The 22,317-nt window shown below is 49.0% G+C and overlaps 1 protein-coding gene across 1 annotated transcript in view; it reads left to right on the top strand.

Annotated features, from left to right (window-relative positions):
• Window positions 1-22,116, top strand: part of UMODL1 (uromodulin like 1) — a 76,136-nt gene extending 54,020 nt beyond the window's left edge. Inside the window, exons 15-21 of the mRNA XM_043873662.1 lie at window positions 763-900; window positions 2,628-2,947; window positions 13,008-13,153; window positions 13,636-13,872; window positions 14,461-14,620; window positions 16,843-16,927; window positions 21,834-22,116. Coding sequence (XP_043729597.1) covers window positions 763-900; window positions 2,628-2,947; window positions 13,008-13,153; window positions 13,636-13,872; window positions 14,461-14,620; window positions 16,843-16,927; window positions 21,834-22,015 — 1,268 coding nt within the window. The 3' untranslated portion in view covers window positions 22,016-22,116. The remainder of the gene's footprint in view (window positions 1-762; window positions 901-2,627; window positions 2,948-13,007; window positions 13,154-13,635; window positions 13,873-14,460; window positions 14,621-16,842; window positions 16,928-21,833) is intronic.
• Window positions 22,117-22,317: the final 201 nt, after the last annotated feature.

Genomic DNA, 22,317 nt, shown 5'->3' with positions numbered 1-22,317 from the left:
ATGAATATTTTTCTGATTTTTGGAATGAGAAGGGTTACGCCTGCAAAGAAAAAGACTGGAATAGCTACCTCTATAAAAAAATTCAAGCTCTCATATCAAATAAAATAGTCACCATTGTAAAGCAAGCAACAGACCAAAAAATAATTTCAACAATCTGGTGAAGAATTATATCCCAAATATAGAGTCATCACTTGCATTGGTAATAAAATACTAAGAACGCAATAGACACAGGCACAAAAGACCCAAATAGATGGTACATGAAAGATGAAACATAAAGATGGAAGGCTTTGCCAAGCCCTTTTAATGTTTATCCATTTTCTTTAGTAAAGCTAAATGGTATTGCTTCTTGGTATTGCTAATAAGATGAGTAACTGAGTGTAGAGATGAGAGCAGGTGGGTGGCTGGGTCCCTCTGCCTGAGACCAGGGTGGGGGTGGGGTCCTCCTTGTCTCCTGGTCTCCAGGGAGCTGAGGGGATGTTGCTGTGCCCCTCCCCCACCCCAGCATCCCCGGGTCCAGGAATCCTCCTTCCAGAACAATCTTAGCAGACTTTCTGCCACCTGCTCCCACCCCATCCCCCGTAGAAATTCAAGGTGCCACTCTGCTCTTTAGCCCTCCAGAACTGGCCATCTTTGCTGTCACTTGATAATTTTAACTTTACTCCCCAAGAAGCACCTTCCCCATCAAGCTGCTGTGAACCGTGGCATGGCCGAGATGCTCAGGTCCCCACGAGGGTTTCCTGTCTTGCTTTCTGAATGCTGCAGATTACGATGAGTGTGCAAGCCAGGAGGATGACTGTGCCCCAGGCTCTGCCTGCCGCAACACGCTGGGCTCCTTCATCTGCAGCTGCGAGGGAGATGCCCCTGACCTCCTGGTGGAATTTTCTGGAAGACCCTGCGAAGGTAATATTATCAGGATCCTTTGTCTGGAACACCATCAGATAGTCTGTTCTTTTAAGGACACTCATCCCCAAAGTGCATCTTTTCTAAATGAGGTCAACACATTTTTAAGTCCTGCACAAGTTTCTGGAGTGTGCGTGTGCATCTGTGTGCCACACATGTGCATGTGTGGATACATATATGTGTACTTGTGCATGTGTGTGCACATATGTATGTTCTGGTACCTCCCCATCCTCCCACACACCTCCAGCCTTCTGGAAGCACCTCATCTCCTAAGTGCTTCTTCTGATGCCCGTGATGAGGAAACACACACAACCACTCAGGTGTGTCCTCTCAGGTGCTAAAAGATGATCTTTCAAAACCCAAGTCTGTGTGACAAACGACACATGGAAATCTTTCTACTCAGCCCCACTGTCCATGCAGCACTTCTTCCACTAAATGGGACGTTTGTGGATTCACTGTTGACCCTGAGATGACCCCTGCCCTCTAGGGATCTGTGGTCAAATGGAGGAGACAGGCCTTTACAGGAGTGAACACGATGCCTCAGGGGATGCGAGATGTGGGCTACTTGAGGTAGAAGCAGGAGGACCAGAGGACACTTAAGTTGTTTCAGTCCCATGGGTGTGGTCAGGGTGTGGTCAGGAAAGAGGGGTCTTAGCGCCAGTGTTAAAGGATGGCTCAGTCCTCGTCTGGCAGAGGGGGCTGCTGCGGGGTGGGGTGTGGTGCTGGGTGCAGCAGTGGGAACGGAGCTGTTGAGGGTGGGCGGGGTCCAGGCCCACAACCTGCGCTGGCTGCAGGTAGTGCCTGCCGGAGGTGTGCGGGAGAGCTGGGGCAGGCTGCTCAGCGGGGCCAGATGAGGCCAGACGAGAAGGCTGTGAGCACTGGGAACAGGGGTTTGGCTGCCGCCCGGGGCCGGGCAGCTGGTAAGCACCTCGAGATGGGATGGCAGGGGTCAGGGGGGCGGGTGGTGGAGCCGGTCTGTAGCAGAGGCCCCAGGAGGGCTGAGCGTGTCCTGCGTCTGCCCTCAGAGGATGGGGGATGTTCTTACAGAGCCTCGTGTTCTCCCAGAGGTTGAAAGTGACTGTGCTTTGAGGGAAGCAGGAAGCTGAGCAGGAGTGAGGAATCTGAGGATCCAGAGTGAACTTCATTAACCCATTTTACTTATTTATTTATTTTTGGCTGCACTGGGTCTTTGGTGCTCCGCGTGGGTTTCTATAGTTACAGCGAGCAGGGGCTACTCTCTAGCTGAGGCACAAGGCCTTAGTCGCTCTGTGGCACGTGGGATCTTCCCTGGACCAGGGATCGAACCCGTGTCGCCTGCATTGGCAGACAGATTCTTAACCACTGGACCACCGTAGAAGTCTTTCATAACCCATTTTACAGAGGAGACTCAGGGGACCCCGGGGGTGATGGCTGGTCCCAAGTCCATGGACTCATCACACGCCCAGTGTCAGCCTGGGAGGGCAGAGGGCCCCACAGTTCCCTGGCCATGGCAGCAAAAGTGAGCCAGGGCGTGCCCAGCTGCTTGGGCTGGCGGGAACATACAACACACATGTGTGTGCAGCTGTGCTGGCATGTGTGAGCTCCCCATGCGTGGCTGCAGATGCTTCTCATCTGCTGTCCACCTTCTGCCCATACCCTCCTGCCCTATGCCACCCCGCTGGCCAGGCTCACGTGGCTGACCCTTAACACAGACCCACTCTATGCTTCTGTCTCCTCCTGCCTTGCAGGTGACTCTCCTGGCAACACAAGCCAGGGCCCTGGCCCACAACAGCCCCCGACCCCAACAGGAGCTGGAGCCACCTCTGGGCAAGGTGCCCTCCCTGCCTCCCAGGGCGTGTCCCCACGGCTGAACCTGACTGGGGCAGTCAGGGTGCTCTGCGAGATCGAGAAGGTGGCCCTTGTCATCCAGAGGCGCTTCCTGCAGCAGGAGGGCATCCCCGAGTCCTCGCTCTACCTGGGGCAGCCGTCCTGCAACATCAGTGACCGAAACAGCACACACGTGACCCTGGCAGCCGCGTGGAATGAGTGCGGGACCGCCCTGCAGAGCGTGAGGCTGGGGAGAAGGCTCCGGGCATCTGGATCTCGGGGTGGGGAGGATCAGCATCTGGCCTGGGGGACTGGGAAGACGCTGCACCCTGGGGTCTCTGACTCTGAGTGCGGGACCGAGCCAGGGGTTAGAACAGGGTGGAGTTCTCATGGGGGAACATGTGCGAAGTCAGCATTTATAAAATCCTGCCGGTGATTTGAATGCACAGGCCAGAAGGAGAGGTAGTGAGGGAGAAGAAGGGGCAGGAAAGCCGGGAGTCTGTGTGTACATGTATGTTCACGTGTGCATGTATATGAGAAGGTGTCTGTGTACACGTGCATTTGTATGTGACAATGTGCCTGCATGTATATGAGAACGTGTCTGTGTGCGTGTCTGTGTGCATGTGTGTCAGCGGTTGCATGTGAAGTGGCAGGAAAGCTGGGAGCCTGTGTGTGCATGTGTGTTTGTGTATGACAAGGTGTCAGTGTTCGTGTGTGTTGGGGGGGTGTTTGTGAAGAATGTATGAATACTTGTATGTGTGCGTGCGTTGGTGGGGGTTACCTGGCTGGAGGGCCATCCAAAATTTTGTTTGAGGGTCTTTCCTCTGCGGTGCAGTGTGGGGAGTGGGCTTGTCCTGGCCAGAAGGCATTTACATTTCTTGTGCAGAGAGGGGGTCTTGGCCCCCCCGCCGCTGACTGCTGGGCTGACTCTGGGCCAGGCTCCCAGGCCCCCATCCGCATCTCTGGTTTGCAGCATCCCCATATGATGGGCTGACAGCTCCGGGTCCTAAGTCTCTGAAGGCTGTCTCTAGGTCACGGTTACATTCCTGCTTCCCCCCATCCCCACATTTGGCCCCTGAGCATGAGGGCTCTCCTTTCAGGGCCACACCAGGCAGTCAGCCAGCGCCGGGGCTCAGGGAGAAGATGCAGCCCCGAGCAGGTTGTCCTTGGAGAAACGTTTGGTCCTGGCATGGAGTGGGGGCCATAGCCCAGTAAAGCCAGGTGGGGCCAGGCCAGCACTCAGCCCAGCACCCAGCTTGTGCCCCAGGATGGGGAGAGGCCTCTGCAGGGAGCCTGTGAAAGGAGGCTGAAATGGTCCCAAGAGATGTATGGAGGGGACCAGGCCTGTGGCCGGGGACAAGTGGTGCGGCCGATGAGGGAGGCCAGGAGTTTACAAGATACAGGGTATCTAAGTGGCTCTGGCCAGTGGGACAGGCTGGGCTCTGGGTGGGAGGGCCGCATCAAGGGGAAGGGTCCTCTTTTGGAGGTAGGCTGGGGAGGGTCTCAGCAGGGTGTCAGCCACGGCCCTGGGGGAGGGTAGTCCTTATCAGGGAAACTGCTGGGTTAACTGTGCTACTGGGTGGGGAGGGCCCTGGCGGGTCTTTGGCTTCATTTCCTGGAATAGGGGTGGGGAGGGTACTACTAGGACCTGCTGGCTGGGTGTTTAGCTCCCTCATCAGCGCCAGGCTGGGTATTATTAGAAAGAAAGAAAGTGAAGTCGTTCAGTTGTGTCCAACTCTCTGCGACCTCATGGACTGTAGCCTACCAGGCTCCTCCGTCCATGGAATTTTCCAGGCAAGAGTACTGGAGTGGGTTGCCATTTCCTTCTCCAGGGGATCTTTCTGATCCAGGGATCAAACCCAGGTCTCCTGCATTGCAGGCAGATGCTTTACCCTCTGAGCCACCAGGGAAGCCCCTGGGTATTATTATCCATGTTTAATCAATGGGACCTGGAAGCTCACCAAGGGGTAGCTTCCTAAGGAGTAGGTCAAGGTCAAGGTTGCCTGGCCTCCGAGGACCCTGTAGCCTCTGTGCCTCTGCAGCTCCAAGGGTCTCAATGGCACAGGGTGGGACCCTCAGAGGCTCTGGCTGGAGCCCTGGGTGAGCTCCCTCGTGGGGTGGGGGAGCCTGGGCACAGGCTGGCCTGAGCCTGCTGATGACCCCAAGTCTAGGGCAGAGGGAGGCAGCATCTTGGGCTGGAAGGGTCGGAATCGATGTTGTGCTGAGCAGGAGGCCTGGACATGACCCCGGGCCTGAGCAGGAAGGGCTGGGGGAGGGGAGGTTGGAGGCCTGGTGCACACAGCTCAGAGTGCCAGCCCGCCTGGATGCCAGACCCCAGGCCAAGGGCAGGCCAGGCAGCTGGAGGTCAGCGGGGACTTGTGGGCCTGGCTGCCCCTTGAGGGGGTCCTCAGACCCACAGACACGGGCCCTGGGTTGAAGGACCAGTTAGGATGTTTCTGGTGACCACAGCCTTCCTCAGCCCCTCTCCGACCCTCTAACCAGTACAACCAGAAAACAACCAGGGTTATGGTTCTCTTTCTTAAAGATCCCTAAGATTCTCACCAGCAGGTGAATGCACAGAGAGTGGGGCAAAGCTGCTGATGCGGTTCTCGGGGCCGCTTAGGTGCGGGGCCTGTAGAACCAGGTGGAAGATACGAGAAATAAGATGCTCCTGCCTGTGGTGTTCAGGCAGGAGGAGCCCTGGGCTACCCCGTGGGGGAGTCGTCGCCGCCTACACAACTGAAGGGCAGACAGGGGCCCAGAGACAAGGAGAAGGCTGCAGTTTTCAGCTCTCCTGCTTGCTTGTTTTTCCGAGCTGGACAAACACCTGGTTTAGCTATTAAATTCAGTAAGACTCGGAGCCCGTTCAGAGCAAAAGGAAATTCATGTCTTATGAGTCATATCCAAGCCCTGGAAGCCACAGGAGCTCTTATGTGTTTTCAAATTTGTCAAAAACTAAGATTCCCCTGAAGGCTCACTTATACAAATACAACAGAGTATATACTGTTAGTGGGTTCTGCCTCCTCTTCTTTTATTTTTGGTTAAATTTTATTGACTTCCTAATTTTTAATAAAACTGAAATTTAGGGTCTCACTTCTGAGTTTGACTCTATACAGATAATTTTAGGGCTTCCCTGGTGGCTCAGAGGTTAAAGCGTCTGCCTGCAATGCAGGAGACCCGGGTTCGATCCCTGAGTCGGGAAGATCCCCCGGAGAAGGAAATGGCAACCCACTCCAGTATTCTTGCCTGGAGAATCCCATGGAGGGAGGAGCCTGGTAGGCTACAGTCCATGGGGTCGCTAAGAGTCAGACGCGACTGAGTGACTTCACTCACTCACTCAGGAAGAGATAGGGCTTCCCTGATATCTCAGTGGTAAAGAACCCGCTTGCCAATGCAGGAGGCGAAACATGTGGATTTGATCCCTGGGTCAGGAAGATCCTCTGGAGGAGGAAATGGCAACCCACTCCAGTATTCTTGCCTGGAAAATCCCCTGGACAGAGGAGACTGGCAGGCTACAGTCCACGGCGTCTCAAAGAGTTGGGCACAACTGAGTGGCTGAACACAGCACAGCAGAGCCCTGGAAGAGACAGAAACGAGCCCATGCCCCAGAGATTTCCTGGAGTACAGAATCATCTTCACAATTTGTGTAAAATTCTTACAATGATGGAAGGACACTGTCCAGGTTTTCTGAGGCAGTTTTCAAAGTGAGTCAAGGCACGTGACGTCCACCGCTGGGAGGGCACATATTCTAGATTCATTGTCTTTAATAAAGCTCATCCAAGATGTGACTTCATGGCTCCGTAAAACCAGATGTGCTCAATGAGATTCTGCTTCTGAACTGAAAAAACACAGAACCTATAAACATCATGCACATCATTCAAAAACATGAAAAGATGAACATGCGTGAGGGCTTCATAGATCAGTCGTGTCTGACTCTTTGTGACCCCATGGACTGGAGCCCACCAGTCTCCTCTGTCCATGGAGTTGGCGAGGCTAGAATACTGGGGTGGGTTGCCATTTCCCTTTCCAGGGAATCTTCCTGACCCAGGGACTGAACCCACATCTACTGTGTCTCCTGCATTGGCAGGAGGACTCTTTACCACAGCTCCACTTGCGAAGCTTGGAGATATGAACACACTTTATTTTAAAAAGCAATCACAGGAGATAGATATAAATTCAAAGACATTTAAATGTTTTCATTTTGAATTGTTCACTTAAGAACCTGTGTGACTTTGTTCCCAGAAGCTAATGCATCTGGAGTGTCTACCAAGGAAAATGAACTCTAAAAATTATGATGATTTTCACTCTAATTTCAGTGTTTGTATAATAACCTAGAGAGACCAATACTATCCAAGAGCTAAAGATTCTTTAAAAACAATGTTTTCTTCCGGTTTTATTGAGAGATAACTGGCATACAGCACTGTAGAAGTTTAAGGTATATAACAAAATGACTAGGGATTACCCTGGTGGCTCAGACGGTAAGGAATCTGCCTGCAATGCAGGAGATCCAGGTTTGATCCCTGGGTCAGGAAGATCCCCATGGAGGAGGAAATGGCAACCCACTCCTGTATTCTTGCCTGGGAAATCCCACGGACAGAGGAGCCAGATGGGCTACAGTCCATGGGGTCGCCAAGAGTCAGATATGACTGAACACATGCATACACATACACAGGCCTACATACATCGTGAAATACTTATCACAATAAGTGTAGTGAACATCCATCATCTCATATAGATACAAAATTTAAAAATAGAAAAAATTATTTTTCCTTGGGATAAGAGCTCTGATGATTTATTCTCTAACAACTTCCATGTATAAAGTGCAGCAGGGCTAATTATATGTATTATGTTGTGATACATACGAGGTATGATACATCTTACCTCTCTAGTACTTATTCATCTTTTAACTGCAGGTTTGTACCTTTCGATCACCCTCATCCAATTCCCCCTCTCTCACTCCTGCCTCTGGTAACCACAAATCTGATCTCTTTTTCTATGTTTGTTTGTTTCTTTTTGAAGTGTAATTGATCTATAACACTGTGTTAGTATCTGTTGCAATGTAGTAATTCAATATTTCTATGCATTTCAAAATGATCACCATGTAAGTCTAGTTCTGATATGTCACCATACAAAGATATCAACTAGCTATTGACTATATTCCCCACACTGTACATTTCATACCATGACTCATTCATTTTGTAGCTGGAAGTTTGAATCTCTTACTCTCCTTCACCTATTTCTCTCATCCTCCCTCCCTTCCACCTGGCAACCACTCTTTGTTCTCTGTATCTGTAACTATTTCTATTTTGTTACGTTTGTTCGTTTGTTTTGTGTTTTAGATTCCACACACAAGGGATAACGTGCTGTATTTGCCTTTTTCTGTCTGACTTATTTCCTTTAGCATAATACCCTCTAGGTCTATCCATGTTGTCACAAATGGCAAAATTCCATTCTTTTTATGGCTCAGTAAGTATTCCATTATGTATATTGTTGTTCAACTGTCCTGTCATGACTGACTCTTTGCAATTCCTTGCATAGCAGCACACAAGGCCTCCCTGTCCCTCACCATCTCCCAGAGTTTGCCCAAGTCCATGTCCATTGCATCAGTGATGCCATCCAGCCATCTCATCCTCTGATGCCCTCTTCTCCTCCTGCCCTCAATCTTTCCCAGCATCAGGGACTTTTCCAGTTAGTTGGTTGATCGCATCAGGTAACCAAAATACTGGAACTTCAACTTCAGCATCAGTCCTTCCAATGAGTATTCAGAGTTGATTTCCTTTAAGGTTGACAGGTTGGATCTCCTTGCTGTCCAAGGGAATCATAGGAGTATTCTCCAGCCCCACAGTTCAAAGATATCAATTCTTTGGCACTCTGCCTTCTTTACAGTCTAGCTCTCACAACTGTACATGACGACTGGGGAGACCATAGCCTTGACTATATGGACCTTTGTCGCAAAGTAATGTTTCTGCTTTTCAACACACTGTCTAGGTTTGTCATAGCTTTCCTGCCAGGAAGCAATCATCTTCTGATTTCATGGCTGCAGTCACCATCTACAGTGATTTTAGAGCCCAAGAAGAGGAAATCTGTCACTGCTTCCAGCTTTTCCCCTTCTATTTGCCATGAAGTGATGGGGCTGGATGCCATGATCTTAGTTTTTTTAACATTTAGTTTTAGGCCAGCTTTTTCACTCTTCTCCTTCACCTTCATCAAGAGGTTCTTTAGTTCCTGTTTGCTTTCTGCCATTAAAGTGCTATCATCTGCATATCTGAGGTTGTTGATGTTTCTCCCGCCTATCTTGATTCCAGCTTATACCTCACCCAGCCCAGCATTTCTCATGCTGTGCTCAGCATATAGATTAAATAAACAGGGTGACGGCAGACAGCCCTGTGGTACTCCTTTCTCAATCCTGAACCAGGCAGTTGTTCCATACAGGGTGCTAACTGTTGCTTTTTGACCCATATACAGGTTTCTCAGGAGACAGCTAAGATGGTATGGTATTTCCATCTCTTTAAGAGCTTTCCACAGTTTGTTATGATCCACAAAGTCAAAGGCTCTAGGGTAGTTGATGAAACAGAGGTAGATGTTTTTCTGGAACTCCCTTGCTTTCTATATGATCCAGTGAAAGTTGGCAATTCGATCTCTGGTTCCTGTACCTTTTTAAAAACTCATTCTGTACATCTTAATGTACTTGATTCGCATAATGCTGAAGACTAGCATGCAAGTTCTTAGGCACGACCTTACTAGCACGGGTTCAGTTCAGTTCAGTCGCTCAGTCGTGTCCGACTCTTTTCGACCCCAACTAGCATGGGAAATGAATGCAATTGTCTAACGCTCAGCACATTCTTTAGTACTACCCTTCTTGGGAATTGGGATGAGGATTGACCTTTTCCAGTCCTGTGGCCACTACTGGGTCTTCCAGATTTGCTGACATATTGATTGCAACATTTTGATAGCATCATTTTTAGGGTTATTCAGATCCTGTGCCCATTTTTAAATTGGGTTTGTTTTTTTGATGTTGAGTTGTATGAGCTCTTTGTATGTCTTAGATATTAACCCCTTATCAGATATGTGGTGGGTTAGTTGCTAAGTTGTGTCTGATTCTGGCAATCCCACGGACTGCAGCCCACCAGATTCCTCTGTCCATGGGAATTTCCAGTCAAGAATACTGGAATGGGTTGACATTTCCTTCTCCAGGGGATCTTCCTGACCCAGGAATTGAACCTGGGTCTCCTGCATTGCGGGCAGATTCTTTACCAACTGACCTACCATATATCATTTGCAAATATCTTCTCCCATTCAGTAGGTTGCCTTGTTTTGTTGATAATTTTGTTCATGATGTAAGTTTTTAGTTTATGTAGTCCCATTTGTTTACTGTTGCTTTTGTTTCTGTTTCCTGAGGAGACATATCAAAAAATACTAATAAGACCAATTTCAAAGAGCACACTGCCTATGTTTTCTTCTACAAGTTTTATGGTTACAGGTCTTACATTTAAGTCTGTATCCATTTTGAACTTATTTTTTTGCATGGCATGAGAGTTAACCAATTTGATTCTTTGGCATGTAGCTGTCTAGTTTTCCCGAAACAATTTTTCGGAAAAGTTGACTTATCTGCATTGTATATTCTCATAGATTAATTTCCCAAGTAAGTGTAGGTTAACTCCTGGGCTCTCTATTCTGTCCTATAGATCTATGTGTCTGTTTAGGTGCCAGTACCATGCTATTTTAATTACTGTAGCTTTGTAGTATAGTCTAAAGTCAGGAAGTATGATACTTCCAATTTTGTTCTTTCTAAAGATTGTTTTGGTTGCTTGGGGTCTTTATGTTTCCATACAAATTTTAGAATTTTTTGTTCTAGTTCTGTGAAAAATGCCATTGGTTATTTTGATAAGGATTGCATTGAATCTGTAGATTGTCCTGGTAGAATGGTCATTTTAACAATATTAATTCTTCCAGTCCATTTACATAGTGTATCTATCCATCTATTTGTGTTGGTCTCCAGTTTCTTTTATCAGTGTCTTACAGTTTTCTGAGTACAAGTATTTTACCTCCTTAGTTAAATTTATTCCTAGGTTTTTAATTTTATTTTTTGATGTAATTGTAAATGAGATTGTTTTCTCTTTCTGACAGCTTATTAGTTAGTTTGATAGCTCCTGTTAGTGTGTAGAAATGCAGCAGATTTCTATATATTAATTATGTTTTTGCAACTTTACTGATTTCATTGATGAGGTGTTTTTGGTGATGTCTTTAGGATTTGGGGGCTTCCCTGATAGCTCAGTTGGTAAAGAATCTGCCTGCAATGCAGGAGATCCCAGTTCATTTCCTGGGTTGGGAAGATCCTCTGGAGAAGGGAAAGGCTACCCACTCCAGTATTCTGGCCTGGAGAATTCCATGGACTGCATAGCCCATGGGGTCACAAAGAGTCCAGCATGAGTGACTTTCACTTTAGGATTTTCTATGTATAGCTTCATGTCATCTGCAAAGGGTGACAGCTTTACTTCTTTCTTTCCAATTTGGATTCCTTCTATTTTCCCTTGTCTAATTGCTGTGACTAGGACTTCATACTATGCTGAATAGAAGTGGTGACAGTGAGCATTCTTGTTTTGTTCCTGATCTTAGAGGAAATGCGTTCAGCTCTGAGTGTGATGTTAAAGAGCTGAAGATTCTTTGATGTAAACAACTTTACCAGTTTGTCCAGGTCTGTTTAATATGCACATAAGTAAAACATACTCATTCTATAATTTATTATAAAACAGCAAGTAAGGAGTAGATGTAGAAGGAAAGATAATTTAAAATGTCCTCCTGTTCAGGGACTTTCCGATCATCAGAGAGCAGACAGTTCCCTTCCTACTCCTCTAAGCTTCATCCTGCAGATGAAGTTTTGTTTGCAGACCCACTCAAGTCAAGGCTTAATTGTCCCTTGGGTTTCTCGTCCGTTAGAGGCACAGGTCACATTAGTACTGGTAATCTCAGAATCTCTATTTTCAGCAAATGCTCTACTGGCAACCTTATCAGGATTCGACCATTTGTCATATGGCTCATCCTCTGCTTTGCTCTATCGTCCTTCAAGCAGTCCAATAATATTTACTTTACTTGGCTGTGTATTTCCACCAACTCTAATTCCAACTTCTTCATTGGCATAATTTTCAGCCACGCCTCCTGTTTCCTCTCCACACAAAATTTCCCTTGTCTAGTTCTAAACTGTTAAGGTTGGTGACCTTAACACAAGCAGAACAAGGCCCACCGCTGGCCGTGGCGCACAGTAAGTTTCACAACCACAGGTCATTCAGGCTGTTCCTGGCTGGTCCTGGGCTCCGTCCTTCTAGTGATACTTTTGAAGGCGTCAATAACGGGTATTGATCTTGGGGAGGCCACTGCCATGACAGTCAAACCCCAAGCCACTAGCCAAAGCAACTCAAACAGATAATTACAACTTTAGGCATTTTGTCAAACAAAAGACTTTGCCTTCAGTATAGAGATGGCAATTTTCACAGAAATTCTTATCTCCTCCTGCAATGTTCTCCACTAAATCAGATGATGAAACTGCCCATCTCAGGGTTTTCATCTCTGTTTTGACTCTGGAGAAATTTCAGAGCTCTCTTTGATGTTGGCAAGCCTATCTCCTTGTGCTGGTACACAACTGCCTGAACATCTTTTTTTCCTGCTAAACATTCACATTCGGAGCAGCCAGTCCTTAATACCAGCTGACCGTGGGGTCATTTCTCTAGCATGAAACCGATTTGCTTTGCATTTCTGTTTATGGGCTTAACCTCGTTAATACTACCTCGTTAATACTCATTAGTTCCCTGGGGACTCGTGTCCTCAGGCGAGAACTGCATTACCACCTCACATCCCCCAGTCCTCTTCCAGATCACACTCATTTTCTTCAGGTTGCCCTCTGGACCTTTCGGTTCTGTGTTATTCTCCGCAGAATTACAGTGCAGTGTTCTGAGTCGCAGACTTTAACTGGTTTATTTTAACTTGATTTCTTGGGTGAGGGCGCTGCACTCTCATTTTCAGAAATGCCCTTGAGGATTATTTGGGCAGGAGCCTGATCTGTTGTTCGGGGTATCTGATCTAGTTTGTCTCTGACTCTCTTTTAATGCAGAAAAAGAGCACAGGAAATAGGCTAAACCAGTGTCCCAGTGTTAAGTTCGCTGCTTTATACTGGGGAAAAGTTGTCAGCGTTTTCACACGTGGAGGGGGTAAACTTTAAACAGCCCCTGCACCCAGAGCCGTGGTCGGCAGCCACGTTGGGGGCCGACTGGGGCCCGGGAGCTCACTCACTTCCCGTTTGTTCTCAGAACATGACCACTACGGTGGTGAGGACCACGCTGAGGAACGACGTGTCCCCAGAGGGCATCATCCACCACATGAAGATCGAGAGCCCCATCCACTGTGCCTTCCAGAACGACCTCCTGACCTCATCCGGCTACACGCCCGAGTGGGGGTGAGTGCAGAGGTCTCTCCTGTACTCCCTGGGGCTCACGCTCCTCCCAGCGCCTTCACCTGGGGGTTCCTTTGGGGCTTCAGTCACTTGAGGACCCTTCTGAGAGACTGAACATACAAATGGATACTGACCATGATTAACTGCCAGTTTCCCTAGATTTGTCCCCTTTTCCAGTTTCAACCAACCAGAGAAAGTCAGGTCTGCTCCCCTAGCCAGTCACATAGGATGCCATCAGGGCACCCCTGAGCACCCCTTTCCCTTGTGAAACTCACCCCCCGCCCTGCCTGCCTTCAGGTCTCCACCAAGCTCTAGTGACCGGGGCTGGCCCCAGCTCCGGCCAGCTTGGGGAAAAAAATAGCCTTTCTCTGCGTGTTCTCACTGGATGGTCTTTTATTTTTGCCCTTCTCTGGAGTTGCATTTTGGAGAAGAACAGGAACAAGTGGGTCAAAGAAGCAGACCCCTGCAAACACTCCCTCTTGCAGGGTCTACACCATCATTGAGGACCTCCACGGCGCTGGAAGTTTTGTCACTGAAATGCAGTTATTTATTGGAGACTCTCCGATTCCTCAAAATTACAGCGTGTCTGCCAGCGATGACGTTAAGATCGAAGTAGGGCTCTATAAACAGAAAAGCAACCTGAAGGTGGTCCTGACCGAGTGCTGGGCCACGCCATCCAGCAATGCCAGGGACCCAGTCATGTTTGGCTTCATTAACAACAGGTGAGGACTCAGGGGCCACTGGGCACCTGGCCCCTGCTGTGTAGTCTGGTTTTGTTGTTGTTGTTCAGTTGCTCAGCCATGTCTGACTCTTTGCAACCCCATGAACTGCAACATGGCAGGCTCCTCTGTCCTTCACTATCTCCCAGAATTTGCTCAAACTCATGTCTGTTGAGTCAGTGATGCCATCCAAACATCTCATCCTCTGTCACCCCCTTCTCCTTCTGCCCTCAATCTTTCCTAGCATCAATGCGTTTTCCAATGAGTTGGCTCTTCACATCAGGTGGCCAAAGTATTGGAACTTCAGCTTCAGCATCAGTCCTTCCAATGAATATTCAGGGTTGATTTCCTTTAGGGTTGACTGGTTTGATCTCCTTGCAGTCAAAGGGACTCCCAAGAGAATTCCCAGACACAAGTGGATGAAGATCTGGGTTTAGGCAGTGCCCTCAGAATGCCCTCCTGTTGGGAACTGGAGACCTAGCCATCCTTGCCTACTTGGAGACTTGTGGACATGCAATGTAAGGAAATTCATCTGGCAACAAAAACAGGAGGGCCAGTTTAGAACTAATGAGTCACCTTCTCTCTTCCCAGCTGCCCCATCCCCAATACACACACGAACGTGATCGAGAACGGCAATTCCAACAAGGCCCGGTTTAAGCTGAAAATCTTTTCCTTCATCAACAACTCCATAGTCTATTTGCACTGCAAACTCCGCGTCTGCATGGAATCCCCTGGAGCCACGTGCAAAATAGTAGGTGTTTTGCTATTCTAAACCTCTGGACTCAGGCTCTATGCTATGAGGAGGGAGGCTCCAGGATCAGAAGCCCAGGGTTTGGCCAGCTCTGGGACCTGGCTTCACGGAGGAAGGGCTGGGCCCCACAGAATTGGCTTTTAAAAGGCATGAAATGAGGTCTTGATGGTGGACAGCCTTGAGTGGAAGACCGATGTTCCTGGGTTGTTCACTCAAGCCCTTCCTGGGGCCATAACCCTTCCACTGGCCATCACATCAGACCTTCCGTCTCATAGAGCTGTAGTGCTTCTCTTCAAGGTGATCAAACACATATTTAGGTGTAAAAATGTTTTAATTTGAAATTCTTTTTAGCAAGTCGACAGAACGCTACTGAATCCTCGCCATTACACTGTTTAATCTTTTTTTTTTCCTTTCCTGTTCAACATTTATGCTGGGATTATGAATAACTTTACAGTCTCATTTCCTCAGACCTTTGAAACTGAGGTGTGCTTTGCGTTCCTGGGTTGGAGAGTTATTCTTTGTCCACAGACAAGTAGGTGCAGTGACTGTCACATGTCGCCTGTGGCGGAGGATGGCGTGGAGGGCTCTGCTGGTCTTTGGGTCAGCTACTGGCTGTTTCTCTTTCCTTTGGGGGACACGCTTGTTCCTGTGCTCCTCACGGAAGTTGGGTGGTTTTCCAGGGTGATCAGCGGCAGGGCATCGTCTGAATGCACAGGAGAAAAAGCCCAGGGACTCCTGGTTTTGTTGTTACTTTTTCTCAAACAGAAGATCTTCTGGAACAGCAGGAGGAGAGGAGCACTCTGAGTGCTTGCCTGTGGAGGGACCCTGACCTGCATCGGCCCCTTAGAAACACTAAGGGGGGGGTTATTATTGATTTATTTGGCTGCACTGGGTCTTAGTTGTGGTGCACAGGATATTTAGTTGTGGCATGTGAATTAGTTGGGGCATGTGGGATCTAGTTTCCTGACCAGGGATCAAACCCGGGCCCCCTGCTTTGGAAGCGTGGAATGGTCTTAGTCGTTGGACCACCATGGAGGTTCCCACACTAAGGGTGTTAATGGCCATGACGGCCTCAGTAAGGAGCTGCCAGTTCTCAGATTCTCTATTATATGGGCTGCACGTATTTCTTTCCAACTTCCTTTGGGATGGGTGTTTATTGTCTTCCCAGGGCTGCTGTGGCAAAGTGTGTGTGTGCATACCTGCGTGCGAAGTTGCTTCAGTTGTGTCCAATTCTTTGTGACTTTATGGACTCTAGCCCGCTAGACTCCTCTGTCCATGGGATTTCCCAGGCAAGGATACTGGAGTGGGTTGCCATGCCCTCCTCCAGGGGATCCTCCCACCCCAGGGATCAAATCCACATCTTTTGCATCTCTTGCATTGGCAGGAGGGTTCTTTACCATTAACACCACCTGGGAAGCCCTGCTGTAACAAAGTACCATAGGCTTAAATATCAGAAATCTCTCCTCACACAGCTCTGGAAGCTGGAAGTCCAAGATCGAGGTGTCGGCCAGCTTATTCCTCCTGAGGCTGTGGGGAGAATCTGTTGAGGTCCGGCTCTCTGGCTGGTCAGGGCCACCTTCTCTCTATGTCTTTACACATCTTCCCTCTGTGCTTGCCTGTGTCTGTGTGCAAATGCTCCCTGTTTACAAGGACACACTCACACTGGGTTAGGGTCCACCCTAATGGCCTCATCTTACCTGGATCCTCTGCAAAGACTTTGTTTCCACATAGGGTCACATCCACAGGTACTGGGGTTAGTACTGTAACATCTTTGAGGGGAGGGAGTACACTCCATCACAGGTATATAGTAAGTAGATTCTATGTCACTAGTAGATTCTATGTCACTGAAACTTTTTGTAAGGCAAAGGCTTGAAAAGGAGCAAGTGTCTACAGCAGGCTGGGAAAAACACAAAGGTGACTCTGAGATGAGGCCAGAGCTAGTAACTGAAGACAGCTCAGGGGGCTACATCCCACTTCCTTCAACCCACCTGCTGCCTCGTCCTCCCCTCATCCCGCCGGGCATCCAGCCTGGCACAGCCCTTTGATCCAGGTGATCTGGCCTCCCCAACATCCTTCCCCCTTGACTGAACTCATCCATCGTGACTTGACGTTTCTAGCAGGAAAGAGCATGTGTGAATCAGTGTACTATCCCTGAGAGTGGGTACCTTTCTCATAACCATTGTTCAACTAATGTGAACACCTTTTTCCTATGAAAACAACAGAACTGTGATGACTTTCGGTCACTGAGAAGCAGCGAGCCATCCGTGATGCACCAGATGTCCTGGGGACCCCTGATTCGGTCTGAAGGTGAGCAGGTGACTCGGGTTAGACAACTAAACCTGGGTATTGATTCAGAAGCTGCTAGCTGTCCCCAAATATCTGTTCTTCCCTCCTTCAATGGTAATAGAACCTTTAGTTTTTAGGGGACAGGTGGCTGCCAGGGAAAATCTATAGTTCCCAGCCAACCTCACAGCAAGAGTGGCTGCATGAGTGAACTCTGGTTAATAAGATGCAAAAGGAGTGTCAAATGCCCTCCTTATAAACACCTGGCACACACCCAGCTGCCTGACATGCAGGAGAGGTGGCTTCAGCTAGCCACCACCTGGGGCCATGAGGACCATCCAGACAGGAGCTGAAATGAGCTGGTGCCCCAGGGCACCCTGGAGCAAAGCTTCGGGGCCAGGCTTGAGCTCTGACCTCCTATTTTTATGCCAGAAAGAAATAAACTTCCATTTTCTTTGTACCGCTATCTTGGGGTTTTCTCTTTCTTGCAGTTAAACCTAATCCTAGTTGATTTTCCCTTTTTATTTTGTTTCTTCCTAATCTGGATGGGCTTCTTTGTCTCTCTATTATCTTGTTCAAGAACTTCTGAGTTCTGGAGGTAGGGTGTAAACCAGGACAGGAGTCCTGACCCGAGCTTGGGAAGGAAGGTTTTTGGCCAATGATATTCAGCTGCTGGTTCTCATCCAGAACATTTCAGAGATTTAAAAGATGACAGGTCCCCAGCCAGGCCCCACGCCTCTCTGCTCAGGGTCTCCCAAGCTGGACTCCCGGCCCTGGTGTTTGCATTGGTCCTTGGGCGATCACTGGCCTGGGTGCTGGGACAATGCTTTTCCTGCCCTCTTCATTGTCTTAAATTGCTGAGAGCTGGTTGATCTGGGGCTCTAATATGAAAGAGAACATATATGTGAATCACATTCACTAAGAATCATAAACTGAGTGGTTAAAATAACAGAAAATACTCCTGAAATCTGGAGACAAAAATCCAAGATCACATAATGGGTGGTGCTGGCTCCTTCCAAAGTCTCTGAGGGCCTCAGTTCCAGGCCTGGCTCCCAGCCTCTGCAGGTCCTGCTGGGTGACCTGGCCGTGGCCGCCTCCCTCCAGCCTCTGCCTGTCATCACGTGGCTTCTCCTGAACATCTCTGTCTTCTTACGGGGACACTGATCATTGAATTAGGGGCCTCTCCCACTTCAGTATAACTTCTTAACTAATGACGTCCGCAAAGAACCTATTTCCGAATAAGGTCGCATTCTGAGGCACTGGGGGTTCGGACCCAACACACATGTTTTTGAGGATTGTGCTTCAACATGTAACACTGTTTGCTGGCCTTTTAAAGGAAGAATCCGCCCGGGCAATCCCTGAATCTGTGCTGCCAACAGATCATCTGTCAGTATCATACTTCTTGCACTTAATTTTTGGAAATCGTCCATGGTCATTTGCTTTTCCAGAGAACATAATTTCTCAGTCACTAGAGTTGTGTGTGTGTGTGTGTGTGTGTAAGAAGAAGTTGAGAAAGTTTGAGGTTAGTGTCCTGTAGGCTCCTGAAATGAACCAGTGGGAAGGGTCTGGAACAATTGTGGAGGAGGCTCGAAAGTGAGAAGCCTGGGGGTCCCTGGATGGTGACTGAGCTCAGCCTCTGAAAGGGGCCTGGGTTCTAGGCCCCCAGCTCCTGGGTTTTTGCACACCTCCGTCACTACCCCTCACTGAGATGTGTCCCCTTCACAGGGGCAGTGACAGGTCAGTGTCTTTGCAGAAGAAGTGGTCATGTACCTCACACCATGATGTCATCACCGCCCTGTGCATGGCTGCTCACACTTCTGGGGGAGGACCCTTGTCTTTTAAGTGTCTCATCCATCAGGGCTGACATGTGGATGCTATGTTTAAAGAGACATTCCCACTGATGGTGTGGGTCATGTTGCAACGCAGGCTCCCTCTCTATTTGGAAGCATCTCTCCTGAACCAGTCACCGTTCCTGGACCCTGATAACCAGTGGACAGTACTGGCCTGTGGACTCCACTCAGAGGTGCTCTGAATCTGTGGCTGGTTAAGAGCACTTGACTGTAGGGAACAAGCCCAGCTGGAGAGGCAGCAACCAAACAGGTTCACTTGCCTCTGGAGCTGGCAGTCTGGGGCTGCGGCTAGACTCCATGGGGCCAACCATGGGGGGCCTCTTCTGCTTTTCTGCTGTGGCATCCTCAAGGGAGATAGTGCCCCCTTATGGTCACAAGTTTGTCCCTGACATGAGATACAGGAGGAAGGGGTATCCATGGTACCATCCACTGGAGGCTGGATTTAAGAGCCAGCTGTGAATGAATTGTTAGGAAGCTGGTGACCCAGAGTCTTGGGGCCTCTGATTCCTTAGAAGGTTTCAGGTGCTCCAGCAATCATTCCCAGTATCCTCATCCCAGTGTGGCCCTCCCTCTGGAAGACAGGGTTGCCCGGTTTCCAGCTGACCCATCATACAGGCAGTCTGAAGGGAGCCTCTTCTAAGCCATCGTTGACCACTTTGTTGTAAATGCCCGAGCTGTGACTGGGGGGCCCAGAGAAGCAGGCATTTCAGGCCATAGCCCCAGAAATGGGAAATGGGATCTCAAGTGTTCCTTGTTGCCCAGGAAGGCTTTCCTACCCAGACCTTTCTGATAAGCTCGTGTGATAAGATTGAGATAAAATTTACCTAATATAAAGTTAACTTTTAAAATAAACTATTGGGTAGAATTTAGCACGTTCACAGTGTGGTATGACCATTACCTTTCTCTAGTTTCAAAACATATTCATCCCCCAAAGCAGTTCCAAGCCCACAGAGAGTGAACCCCCAGCCCCAACCCCACCCCTGAAACCATGAGGTCGGCTTCCTGACTCGTTTCCCTAAAAACAGGATCACATGACTACTTGTGGTCCTCAGCAACCGTACCTGTCACTCAGCTCAGCGGATGTTTTCAAGGCTCATCTGCGTCCCATGTTACGTGTGGCAGAACCTCCTCCCTTTTATGGCTGAATGCCATTCCTCTGGGTGATGGACCACATTTGTTTGTTCATTCAGCCTTTGATGGATTCGGGTCTGTTTCACCTTTCCGCTGCTGTGAACCTGCATATATGAGTATTTATTTGCATCCCTGTTTTCAGCAGTTTGGGGTCCAGACTCCCATGTGCTTTCTTGAGACTCGGCCCCCCGAGTCTGAGGAAGGCCGGCTCCCTGGTGCTGAGTTGCATGTGGGTACAGGCAACGTGTCCCTGTGCCGAGTCTGCTGAGCTCTCTGCCCCCATCTGCACTGCCTGTGGCTCCCACGCGGCCTCTTCTTGGCCAGTGACCATCCAGGGGATGAGCAGGAGGAGCTGTCCCCTCTGCTGTGCTCTCCTGGGCTTGAGGCACCTGCCCTGGCACCTCTGGGAGCCCCTGGGTTCACGGGCACACGGAGCGGCTGCCACGGGAGAGCCTGCTCCATCACGGGCTCTGACCTGAGTCCTCCATCTCGGGGCGATGCTGGGGCCAGCCGGGACCTGGCCCCGCTGCGTGGGGGGACCTCCCACCCGCACCATCTCACCCCTGAAGGTGTTACCCAGTCCAAGCTCACTCCGTTCGCTCCACAATAGGCCAATAAATCTGAGAGACAGGGGGTTAAGATAAGCGACTTTATTCAGGCAGCCTGCTGACCAAGAAGATGGCAGGCTTGCGCCTCAAAATAAACATCTTGTTGGGGTCTGGGTGCCAGGTTCCTTTATAGAGTCAGAGAGAAAGAAACAAGGAGGAACTAAAGTCAGAAGGCAGAATAGAGAGGGAGAGGCAGTGGGGAAGTAAAGTGAAAGGGTCTTCAGTCTTGCAAAACATCTCCAAGGGAATGGCCAACATTTGGAAGGGGTGTGCTAATCCCTTCTATTCACAGGTGGGTCAGTTCAGTTGCTCAAGTGTGTTCTACTCTTTGCTACCCCATGGACTGCAGCACGCCAGGCTTCCCTGTCCATCACCAACTCCTGGAGCTTCCTCAAACTCATGTCCATCGAGTCAGTGATGCCTTCCAACCATCTCATCCTCTGTCATCCCCTTCTTCTCCTGCCTTCAATCTTTCCCAGCATCAGGGTCTTTTCCAATGAGTCAGGTCTTCAGATCAGGTGGCTAAAGCATTGGAGCTTCAGCTTCAACATCAGTCCCTCCAATGAACATTCAGGACTGATTTCCTTTAGGATGGACTGGTTGGATCTCCTTGCAGTCCAAGGGACTCTCAAGAGTCTTCTCCAACACCACAGTTCAAAAGCATCAATTCTTCGGTGCTCAGTTTTCTTTATGGTCCAACTCTCACATCCATAAATGACCACTGGAAAAACCATAGCTTTGACTAGATGGACATTTGTGGGCAAAGTAATGCCTCTGCTTTTTAATATGCTGTCTAGGTTGGTCATAGCTTTTCTTCCAAGAAGCAAGTGTCTTTTAATTTCATGGCTGCAGTCACCATCTGCTGTGATTTTGGAGCCCCCCCCTCCAAAATAAAGTCTCTGTCTCCATTGATTTCCCATCTATTTGCTATGACGCAATGGGACCAGATGCCATGATCTTTGTTTTCTGAATGTTGAGTTTTAAGCCAACTTTTTCACTCTCCTCTTTCACTTTTATCGAGGCTCTTTGTTCTTCTTCACTTTCTGCCGTAAGTGTGGTGTCATCTGCGTATCTGAGGTTATTGATATTTCTCCCGGCAATCTTGACTCCAGCTTGTGCTTCATCCAGTCTGGCATTTCGCATGATGTGCTCTGCATGTGGGTAGGGTCAGATTATCTATGAGCTGAGCAAAGGCACTCTAGCTTACAGACAGGCAGAGGGACAGAGTCCTCTGAGGCTGACTGTTGTGTATGATTGTAATAACAATCAAAAGCAATGAAAAGCAAGTTAAAGAAACAGTTCCAACATGGAGTCAGAACTGGCTTCTTTTGTGCAACACAGGGTCACCTCCAGCGGCAGGGCCGGGCCTGGGAGCCGGCTACCTGGTCCTCATTTTGGGGGCTGCCTGCGCCTTGGTGGCTGGGGCAATTGCCCTCCTCGTCCAGCATTACCAGAGAATGACTGGAAAATACGACTTCAAAGCCGGGTCCGACAACTTTAGCTACCAGGCGTTCCACGAGTAAGGAGCCCGGCTGCCCCGCAGGTGGGTGACAAGTGAGACCCTCTGACATGCGAGCCCTGCCTTCGCCACTGATGGTGACCACACAGTGTGTCCGGGGGTTTTGGCTGCAGGTAGATTTGTGGGTGTTGGTGTCTCATGCCTGCAATACTGTGTGATTTTTAATATGAAATATATATTTGGTCTTCATCCACTGTTCCTGGTACATGTGTGTGTGCTCACTTGCTAAGTCATGTCTGACTCTTTTGTGACCCCATGGACTATAGCCCACCAGGCTCCTCTGTCCGTGGGATTCTCCGGGCAAGA

The sequence above is a fragment of the Cervus elaphus genome, chromosome 19, assembly GCF_910594005.1.
Source record: "Cervus elaphus chromosome 19, mCerEla1.1, whole genome shotgun sequence".
Lineage (NCBI taxonomy): Eukaryota > Metazoa > Chordata > Mammalia > Artiodactyla > Cervidae > Cervus > Cervus elaphus.
Note: the sequence above shows the minus strand (reverse complement) of the source record. Positions and strands in the feature narration are given on the sequence as shown.